Source organism: Cicer arietinum, chromosome 4, assembly GCF_000331145.2.
Source record: "Cicer arietinum cultivar CDC Frontier isolate Library 1 chromosome 4, Cicar.CDCFrontier_v2.0, whole genome shotgun sequence".
Classification (NCBI taxonomy): Eukaryota; Viridiplantae; Streptophyta; class Magnoliopsida; order Fabales; family Fabaceae; genus Cicer; species Cicer arietinum.
In genome coordinates, this window is record NC_021163.2 from 7,760,479 (window position 1) to 7,772,171 (window position 11,693).

General features: G+C 29.4%; 2 protein-coding genes and 1 non-coding gene across 3 annotated transcripts; 2 read left to right on the forward strand and 1 right to left on the reverse strand.

Moving 5' to 3' along the window:
• Positions 1-2,943: 2,943 nt before the first annotated feature.
• Positions 2,944-6,250, forward strand: LOC101497513 (putative indole-3-acetic acid-amido synthetase GH3.9). Its single transcript, XM_004495993.4, has 4 exons — positions 2,944-3,376; positions 3,469-3,570; positions 4,179-5,002; positions 5,540-6,250. Exons 1-4 carry the CDS (start codon positions 3,078-3,080, stop codon positions 6,106-6,108), a joined length of 1,794 nt encoding a protein of 597 aa, XP_004496050.1. The 5' UTR covers positions 2,944-3,077; the 3' UTR covers positions 6,109-6,250.
• Positions 6,251-9,209: 2,959 nt separating this feature from the next.
• On the forward strand, positions 9,210-9,280 carry TRNAG-CCC (transfer RNA glycine (anticodon CCC)). Its single transcript has one exon. It is a non-coding gene; the product is annotated as a tRNA-Gly (tRNA).
• Positions 9,281-9,403: 123 nt separating this feature from the next.
• Positions 9,404-10,617, reverse strand: LOC101499254 (glutathione S-transferase-like). The gene is made up of 3 exons (XM_004495920.4): positions 10,291-10,617; positions 10,129-10,177; positions 9,404-9,982 (listed from the first exon to the last, which is right to left on the reverse strand). The coding sequence occupies exons 1-3, from the start codon at positions 10,438-10,440 to the stop codon at positions 9,537-9,539; spliced, it is 645 nt and encodes a 214-aa protein (XP_004495977.1). The 5' UTR covers positions 10,441-10,617; the 3' UTR covers positions 9,404-9,536.
• Between the last annotated feature and the right edge of the window lie 1,076 nt (positions 10,618-11,693).

Here is an 11,693-nt window from a genome sequence, read left to right on the forward strand (position 1 = left end):
ATATATATATATATATATATATATATATATATATATATATATAAACAAAAATTGAATATATGTATACATTTTGATTTTTTTAATAACATTATTTTAAATTAAAAAATAACATAAAATAATTAAATTAAATTGAAAAATTATGTTAAAATAAAAACAACATTAATAAAATAGATAAATGATATTGTTGGTGCGTAGAATCAAAGTGGATATAAGTTTATTAACATATTTTTGCTAGATAAACAAATATGTTTTATGGATAAATAAAAAGAAAAAGATATTGAGAATTAATGCAGGAACACGTGACATAAAAAATAATTACTTTATATTAATAATTGGGACCTAAATCTTCAAGTGCAATAATGGATGACGAAGATTCCTTGAGAGGTGTGATGTAGATGCACATACTCTTTATGATAAAGTAAGATTGTATTTGAGAGGGAGAACTTTTAAGATTAGAAAATTGTGTATCTTTAATTTGGATCAGATGTCTCTATAGGATTTTTCTCTAAGATTTTTAGAAGGAGACCCATAGAGTTATGGGTTAAAAGATATGTGATGTGAGAATTATCGTTTAATTTTGGATGTATCAACTCTAATGGTAATTTGATACTTTTACTGTTGTATTTTAATGTAATAGTGTGAGTTAGAAATTACACATTAATTAGAAAGGTAAATGTTGAACAAAAATATGAGAAGATCCATATATTAGTTGACTTAAGATTTTAGGTGAAAATGTGATATGCAATTCATGTGTGTTATTTTTAACCCAATATGATGATTTTCAATTGTCCATGACCTAAATTTGCATGGCTTAGATGATTAAATATCATGATTGTCATCAAGTGTGTGGCAAGCAAGTTCACTTTAATTCCATAGTGCTTTCACCTTAGATCCTAAGAGTTCTGCCATGTCCTAATTTGTCAGTTGTTTGGTTTTGAGCCCAAATTGGAGTGGAGAATCCGTCTGAAACATATGCTATTGGTGATATGAGACACGTACACGATGAAGCAAAGAGTATGCATATAGTTAATGGTGTACATCATATGCACTGAAATTTCATAATAGAAAAAGAAGCCTAGCTCATTTTGTCTTCAAAGTTCCTCATTTTGCACATGTTTTCTTTCCATGATTCTGTCTAAAAGTTACATCCACTAAGTTAGTTGCGGACAAGAATGCTAACCTATTCATCAGGGTAGGGTAGTCTATTTTTGTAATTTCGTATTAAAAGTTGAAACATTTTCAAAGAGAATATTTACAAGAAACTTTTGGAGGACACACAAATCCTCAGTGATGCTAATCAATGTGCTCATTGAGTCATGTACTAACTTAAACTATCACTTTACTCTACACCATCAATTATATTTCGTTGAAGTATATGAAAACTACTTCCTTATAGTATTCTATACATATTGTTTGTTTCAATTGCAATTTTGTCACTTTTTATTTTATAATTAAATAAATCCGCTTCTATGTTGAGAATAATATGTTCAAATATTATTAAGAGGTATAATTATAAAATTTAGATATTAATTTAAATATATTTAGAATTGAAGATAGATATTAAGATATAATTTATATTTAAAATTATGTTTAAAACATTTTAAAGATTTGTTAGGATTTATTTTATATAACATAAATAAGTTTTTTAATCAACAAGTTTTCTAAGAATGTCGTTCTTAAAAATAAAAGTTAGCAGATAATAGACGATGCTTTTAGACAAAACTCTAGTATAAAAAAACTTTCCTAAACGTCTCCCTAACATAATCTTTTAGCAACTCCTAAAACTGCTTATAGCAATTCATTAAAACTATCATGCCTGAACTTTATATATATTTTTATTTTTATCTTTTCTCTAGAATATCTCGTTTTATCTTCTTATATGGCCTGAACTTCTCTTTTTATCTTCTTTATATTTTATATAGGATACAAAAATAGTGATTTTCTTCATTGTTTGGCTTGGATTTTCATTTGGATAATGAACAAATTAAGCACCTATTATTTCATGCAATAAAGCATACAATAAAAAACACAAACGAGTAAAGGCACCGATATGACATGCATGGAGCAAGCGGTATAGTTTGCCTTGCTTAGGTCTTGAAAGTGACATTTGTGGATAAGGACTTATCAAAAGCTTGATAAGTTGTAGTCTAGTCGGCTAACTTTGGTTCTATATTCAAATATTGAATATAGAATCTAGACTCATTATAATACAGTACTTTGCTATTGTAACAAATAGAAGGTTTGGTCCAGTAAATCACATGATATCTATAAGTCATGTACGTTTGATCCTCTTATTTTAATAAATTTTAATAAATATGCAGTTTTGATTTCTCGTTATTTATTTCTACAATTTTGATTTCATTTTTAAAATTATTGACATTTAGTTACTTTCGTTTTTAGTTTTAATTTAACGACAATAATTTAAGTAATCTATACATAGTGATATGTAAAATTATGGTAATGTGAAATATAAATTTAATTTAAAATTACTCAATACCACTTTAATAATTTTAAAAAAAAATTATTTTCTTTGGTTTTAAGATTTCTAAAAATAAATAAAAATAAAATAAATGTTAAAAATTTTGAAAATAAAAAATATTCCTGCTTGTACCGTATAATATGGTCCACATGTATTGTAAAAAAAAAGGGAAATATTTAGGTCCCTCAAACAATTTTTGGAAATAATTTAGTCCTCAACTTAATTTTTACTTTCTTCTTGGATCATATAAAGATCAAATTTGGTACTATTTAGAAGATATTTAATTCTAATTCAATTCTTACAAAAAAAAAAGAAAGGTACTAATTTAGTCTCTCACATAATACCAAAAAATGCTTCAATAGTATTATGTTTCTTTTTTTAAAAAAGAAAACAAATCGATAGTATTGCGTTATTTTCAATATTACACAATTTACAAGTGCTCAAATGACTTTATGTTACATATCCTTAATAACATACATGTACCTATCTATATAGCCACATATATGTTTTTCAAACCATATGAACAATAAGTGTTATATATACTCTATATTCACTAGTGAGTTCTGTTATACTGATATATCTCTTCCTTCTAGTGAACATGGATGGAAAGAAATTGGAGTACAAAGGTGAAGAAGCACTTGAGGAGATAGAGAGGCTAACAATGAATGCTGGTGAGGTTCAAGAAACCCTTTTGAAACAAATCTTAACTCAGAACAAAGAAACTGAGTATTTGAACAAGTATATGAAGGGAGAAACATTTATAACTGATTTACAAGAGTTTAAGAAACGTGTTCCAGTAATTAGTTATGAAGGAATCTTTCCATATATACAGAGAATTGCAAATGGTGAAGACTCTTCTCTCATCACTGGTCACCCAATAACAGAAATGTTATGCAGGTAATGTTTTTGACTCTGCTATTATAAGTTCATGTTGTGTTAATTGATTGTGTTAATAATTTCAATCATATATATATGATATGTGCATGCAGTTCAGGAACATCAGCTGGAGAGCCTAAATTGATGCCATCAATTGCTGAAGATCTTGATCGTCGTACCTTTGTCTATAATCTTATCATGCCTATCATGAACCAGTACACAACTTTCTTATTTTTATTTGCCATGATGATATGCATGTCACCTGTTAAGCATTTAATTAATTAATTAGTCTTGCTTGAAGAGATGAATCTTGATTTGTTAAGTTTAATATAATTAGTTTCATTTATGATTCTCCATTCTAAGTGAATGGCCAAATGAAAAGGATAAGATGAAAAGATATAAGATGTGAGTAAGAGTTGATAAAAGGGTGGAGGGACCCATCACCATGCATATTGTATACATTTTGTATGCTATATTAATTTACACTATAGAAAAGGATCATGATGCATGTTCACTAGTAGCTAGTGTAAGTGCGACTTGACATGCATATTCATTCAATCTCCAAAGCCCTCTCCACTAAAACTATGCTCAAAGAAGTTACTCATCTTTCACACTAGCTAGAATAATAATAACAATAATGAAAACCAAAACCATTATTTAAATAAACAGAAGAACTTGTTGCATAGTTTAAGAAATCTGCATGCTTAGTATATATTTCATTAGTTAATGTAACCCTTTTCTTAATTTAAGTCCTTTGATGGTTGGTTTGATGGTCAGTTCAATATTCACCAACATGAATGTAAATTTTAATTTCATTTTATAGGTATGTTCCTGATCTTGATGAGGGGAAGGCCATGTATCTCTACTTTGTGAAGGCAGAGAAGTGTACACCTTGTGGTTTACCAGCAAGAAGTGTGTTAACAAGTTACTACAAAAGCAAACACTTCAAATGCAGAACACATGATCCTTGGAATGATTTCACAAGTCCTGACCAAACCATTCTCTGCAATGACATCAACCAAAGCATGCATTGTCAACTCCTAGCAGGTTTAGTTCACCGCCGCCACGTCCTTCGCCTTGGTGCTGTCTTTGCTTCTGCACTTCTCAGAGCAATTTCATTCCTTGAACGTAATTGGAGAAATCTATGTGATGACATAAGAAATGGACATTTAAGTTCTTTTATAACAGACCCTTCATGTTGTTCATGCATGTCCACAGTGCTTTCATCTCCTGATCCACGTCTTGCTGATGAAATCAGCAAAATATGCAGTCAAAAGTCTTGGAAGGGAATTCTGTGTAAGCTTTGGCCTAAAGCTAAGTACATAGAAGCAGTTGTTACAGGTTCTATGGCTCAATACGTTCCTGCTTTGGAACATTATTGTGAGGGGAAATTGCCTTTGGTTTGTACAATGTATGCTTCTTCTGAGTGTTACTTTGGTGTCAACTTGAAACCTTTGTGTGATCCTAATGATGTTGCTTTTACACTATTGCCTAACATGGGTTACTTTGAATTCATTCCTCTTGGACATAATGGTACACTTTTGATGGACTTTGATGAAAATGAACAAGTCCCTAATGACAAGCTTGTGGATTTAGTGAATGTCAAACTTGGTTGCTTTTATGAGCTGGTCATCACTACCTTTGCTGGTAAGCATGCTCCCAATTCATTTTGAGCCTTTTGTGTCTTTCATAACTTTTTCAAGTATTTCTTATAAATGCTTAAGAAATATGATTACCATTGCTAAGCAACCTACATTTTCAGATTTGGATTGTCTGCGGTCATAATCTCGTATAGTCAATCACATTAATAATCGTTGAACGGACTATAGATTTCAAAGTAATTTTTTTAAAAAAATTTAAATATTAAATTTAAATCTAAGCTGTCAAATATTGATCTAACGACCACTAATGTGATTGACTACACGACTGTACACAACTTAAATTCTAAATTTTTTAACAATGTGTACTAATCCAATACATCATTGAACTAATCGTGAATAGTAGTGTAGAAAAGGTAACTAATCAAATTAGAATTTAGGCTGTATGCTGTCACACTTGGGTAATTATGTGTGCAAGAGTTCAGAAATATCATTTCATTTTTGCACATCATTATATTCATTTACTAATATTAATATGCATTTTTGTTATTTACTTTAACAACAATAATATCATCTCAATTTACAGGGCTTAATAGATACAGAATAGGTGATGTACTTGAAGTGGTAGGATTTTACAACAAAGCCCCCCAATTTAAATTCATATGCAGAAGAAACGTTGTAATAAGCATTGACAGTGAAAAGACAAATGAAGAGGATTTACATAGAAGTGTAACAATAGCCAAGAAATTACTAGAACCTTATGATGCACTCCTAGTGGAATACACTAGTTATGCTGACACTTCTTCAGTACCAGGACACTACGTACTGTACTGGGAAATTCTACATTATGGTTCAAAAAGGGACCCACTTGACCCAAATGTGCTACAGCAATGTTGCATTGCAGTTGAAGATGAACTTGATTATGTATATAGAAGATGCCGCACCAATGATAAATCTGTAGGAGCATTAGAGATACGTGTAGTGGAGGCAGGAACCTTTGATGCATTGATGGATTTGTTTATTAATAAAGGTGCTTCAATTAATCAGTACAAAACACCAAGGTGTATTAAGTCTAACAAAGCACTTAACTTGCTTAACTCTAAAGTTACTGCTTCTTTTTTTAGTCCTAGAGATCCTAAATGGACTCTTAATTAATTCACTCTAGTTTTTTTTTTTTGTTCATCACTTTGATGTTTTGTTCAACCATAAAGTTGGTTGTTGTAAAAGATTTTGCATTGATCAACCAATTTGTACTCGTTCTGTTTTAAAAAGAAAAATTGTGCTCATATTTGATGTATACTAAAGCAACAACTTTTATAGCATGGTAATAATGCAAATGAAAAGGTAACTAATCAAATTCATTCGGTAGAAATTAAAATATCTAACATAGTGATGATGGATTATGGATAAGAGACATTTGATATATCAACTAAAATCAATCACATAAATGAGTTGGATACAATATATTCTTTTAAAATTTTAAAACAATTAAATATATGAGTTATTTCACTTATATATCGTTCTATATCTTCTTTTTTTATTCGATGTGAGATTTTTAATTCACACCGACTCCAACTTATAAGGATTTTTATCCTTTTTTTATTCATATTTGTAATTGTCCTTCCTATTTGATCAATCTTCCCACTCAACACTCTTTGAACTTCATGATCCCCCAACCACTTAAAGTGCTAATCTATGCGTCATACACACACTTTCCGTATTATTTTGAATTGTACGAAAACAACAAACACAGAAAATAGTAATACCACACTCTCTGGACGTCGGTACGGTAATTTATTTATTTGAACAATATAGTGACTTCGATCGGGGCACTACATCTAACATTAAAATCTTAGGTAAAATGAACAAGTCACACACACACACATATATATATATATATTTAATTAAATAATAAATCTAGTGAAAATTAATGAGTATTAAAAAATGTGATATAGCTATAGACCCACAGTGCTGCTTCCAGTCGCTGCATGCATTACCAAGATGTGAATGTGTTCTTTGAGACAAAACCATGTTGCAATACTTGTATGTGTGTCAACGTGTAATCCACAATACTAGTTCTTTTGGAAATGCCGGTTATCCATTTATGATTTCTGCTTTTAAACTGTTGTTTATTACTTTTTCAAATAAAGCAGAAAGCTTTGTTCACATCTTTCTGTCTTCTCACTCTTTACAAAAAAAAAAAAAGGTCACATTATCACATTCAAAATTTATAATCACTCATCCACAACACCCAATAAATTAATTTCAAAATGGCCATACTTTATTAGTCTATTCATAAAAAAAATAGTTCCTTTTATTTCTTGTTCAATGTAGTAATAAATACTTATTTTTAGAAGTGGAATTAGATTAACGATTAACTGAGGTACTACAAGAATTCCTACAATCAACAAATAACAAAGAATCTAAAAGGATAACAGTTCTCTAAAACAAATAAAGAAAAGAAACTATGGTCACCAAGTGAAGCAATAAATCCAAGACACGATTATAAGTGTTGAATTTTAAAATTTTAATTAATAAATTAAATATAATATTGTATTTAAATTAAAAAAAATCACACGATTGAGTTGAGAGAAAGATTACGAGTCATGACATAAAGTTGTGAGTTGAGGCGTTAAAAGATTAGTAGTGTGTATTAAAATAGAAGTAAGTAACCATTTATCCAAGGTTATCAAAGAGTAATCTCCCTATGTTGGAATGGGAGGATCCAAAAAAACAAAATTAATGTGCATGATCTATAATAGTTTACAGAGGAGCCTAATTCATTCTATTCATAAAAAGGTGAACAAAGGATAATCTTATATTTGGTAATATTTTTACAACATTAGTAATTAACAATAATATATACATGAGACAATTAATGAGTGATTAGTTTAATTTCATGTGTGATTCCAAGAGCCCAAGAACATCAAAGTTCTGATGGGGTCTTCAGCACGGTGGCTCCGTCTCCGTCTCTCAATTTGAACTCTACCATCGGAGTTGATTGCCATCGCGCTCGCTTCATCAACACGATCAAGCTTCTCTCCGCCGGATTTTCGGAATTCATTGCCCGGATAACTGTCGTCGGAGATGTGAGGTTTCATCCTATATATATATACCCTTTATTTGTGTATACAATGTGTGACCCTAAGATATTAGAACTTTAAAGAAAACAACACGGGGCTTTATATAGAAATTCATTCGCTAGCTCAAAATCTTTCGAAATATAGTTGGATATAATTTTGGACCATTAAATAAATTAAGCCAAAGTGCTTAATTGATGAATATGAACCCAACTCATAACTAATTAGGACATCATCACAAAACTAAATATATAGATAATTGTGAATTTTTACTTTTAAAAAGTGTGACGATAATCTTTAAAATTTTAAATAATTTTAAGTATGGACTAACGGTAGATCATGTATTGTGTTGGTTCACCGAAACATTTGGCTTAATTTAAAATTATTTTTTATTTAATATTTAATTAATTCTTAAATAAATAATTTAAATATGAGGTTAAATTTATCTTTTGATAATGACACTAAAAAATTTTCCATGGATATAAAAGAATTTTCCTTTTAAATTATTCTTTTTTATGATGAAAAATTTAAATAAGTTGGATTATGCATGGAATTAAAGACAACAAAAATTATATACTAGTATTATTTATGATTGAGTTGCTCGCATTGACACAAAATTCGGGTTCAGATATATGTGAATATGAATTGAATTGTTATCTAGTGCACTATAACTTTTGATTACATGTTTCAAATAAGAATTGATTCCTATTAAAAGCTATGTTTTGAGAATGCCAACTAATTATATGCCTACACTATGAGGGAAAATCAACTTGTCAATATATGAAATGCAAGCATTAGATGTGTTGTTCTGATCGTTTTGGAATATAAACAAAAGTGCATATCATATAGATTCTCTAGATAAGATGCAAAATGTTATGAAGCAAATTATCTTGCTCCGCAAAAAAAAAAAAAAAAATTGAAAGAGCTTATTTCCACGCACAAAAAGTAAATTGAGTGAATATATGCTTTGTTTAAAAGATGTAGCATGGGATACTTTTGCCAACTTACTTTTTATTTTTTATTTTCTTTTGGGATAAATCCAAAACAAAATAAAAGGCATCATTGTTAAAAAAAATTAAAAGTAATTTTTCTTTTAAATGTTTGGGGCCCGTGATTGCTTCCACTTGAATACTAGTATTGGTAAGTTTATATAGAATTTGACTTATAAAGCAACAAGCGCATCTGGTGTAGTGGTATCATAGTACCCTCCCACGGTACTGACCAGGGTTCGATTCCCTGGATGCGCAATCTTTTAGCAAAATTGTAATCTATTTAGGTAATTAATGTTATTTTAAAATGTCATAAAATTGAAGCTTTTTCTTGCACAAATTAAAAGCCTGCAATTGATTGAGTTTGCTTACCAATCAAAATAAAACAAAAACAGTAGAGTTATTATTATTACAGTTACAAACACACTTGAAAATGAAAATAGGAAACAACAACACAAAAAATTCTTTAAGTTTCAAAGAACCCCCAACAAGACTATATGTATCCATAAATGACTTAATTAGGTATCAAGGCAAGGACTTTAGACCAAGCTGGTCTTGCAGTGATATCAGCCACCCAAGCACTAACATGTGGTCTTGATTCAAACAATTCTTTGCTCTGTGATTTCATCAAGTAATGAAGAGAAGGTAGGTGATGCAGATCCACCAAGGTGAAACATTCACCTCCCAAATATTTTGATTCAGATAATCTTTTTTCATAGACATCAAGAATAGTGTTCAACTTGGCTTCATTCTCTTCCACAACTTTTGGATCCAAAGGACTTTCAAATAAAGGCTTTATCCCTAATTCCCAAACAAGTTTTGATGCTACTTGATCGTAGTGTTGGCTCTCCACTTCTGACCACAACCCTATTATTGCCTTCTTCTTTGAGTCATTGCTTATCAATTTGGTCCCTTTATCACCATACTCATCAACTATATATTGTGTTATTGCCCTTGATTCTGCATTTCAATTTACAATTAGTTATATTCCGGTAAATTAAAAAGTCTCACATTGCTTCGAAATCAAAATGAAAATTACTTAATTGATGTCTGAATTCTAATAAATTTAATACAATCATATTAATTAATATTCAAATAAACCTTACCAAAGAGCTTCAAATCTCCATCTTCAAATGCTGGAACTTGACCAAATGGCTAAATAAAGATTTAATTAGTTAGTTAAATGCGGTTGGAAGAAGAACGAAAATTTAATTCACTTCACATAATTAAAATGAAGTAGCATAATCATATTTTGTGATATTGCTTACATTGAGTGATATGAAGGGTTGTTTTTTGTGTTCACCATTTTGGAGGTTAATGTAAACAAAGTCAAATTGAAGCTGTTTTTCATAGAGAGTTGCGGTAACACGCATGGTGGCCGTTGAGAAGGGGCTTCCGTGTACTTTTATTGTTGCCATGATATAATTAGCAGAATCACAAGATTGTATTTTGTTAAATTAAATGAAAATATAAGCTATATATAAGTAAATGAAAAGCATAATAAATAGTGTAAAATAATGGAAAGAATGCGTAAGAGCTGACGTGAAAGAAGATATGTTAAACAATCACAGGCTAGCAGGGACCTGGATTATTTGTCAATAACTTATTGCAACGCAATAATATATTCAACTACGGCGTGAAGGTCTCATCAAATGGCTATATTTTAAATAATAGTAATCAAAATTTATTTGCTATTTAGACGAATTCATATACGTTTGTTAGTTGAACAAAATTTTATTACATATTTTTTTCTTAATTTCTTTATTCAATACTTAAAATTATATAGTTAAACATTACTTCCTCTCTATACCACTATAATTGTCTCATTTGGCTACTTCACATATATTGAGAAAAAGACAATAAATGCAAAAATGAAAATAATGATTATACTATTATGCTAATAGTTTTTTATTTATAATGTAACGGTTATTGCGGGGTGAAAGGAGTAAACTATTATGCTAATAAAGATAGTAGCAAACAAATTTCAAACGTTAAATAATATTCTCATATCTGTTTTTCATGTTAAATTAATTTATTTCTTTAAACATATATATGAAATCTAACACTTTCTTGCTTTCTTCTCCATCTTCTACATAATTTTAAAGACCTAAAGACAAGCTCTCTTATAGTGTTTTACGTTACTTACCCTAGCCAAGCTTCATTAACATCCGATTAGACCTTAGAAAATGCCTCACTGCCTTAAATGATAAAACACTTAGTGAACTGTTATAGGATTAGTTAGGGTGTAGTTAAGAAATAGGTTTAGTTAGAGTTAGGTTGTTAAGTTTTTTTTCGTATAAATATATTATATTTTATTTTTGTTCACTTTAAAAAATTTCTTTAAACAATGGTCCTCAAATATTTTTTGTCAATAATTTTAATTTCTGATTTTTTATTTTTATCTTAAAATATTATAATTAACTCACACATCTGCGGTGTTCTAAATTCGAATCCGTTACAAGATGTTTAACCTAACCATCTTAAATTTTTGAATAATTTCTGAAATGCATATTCCCTATTTAAAAAATTCTAATTTTTTGTACAAGAGATTCTTATAATGTTATGCAAAAATTCAAATGATACATGTAAATTTATTTAAAAGCAATGATCCTAATAAATATATATATATATATATATATATATATATATATATATATATATATATAAAAAC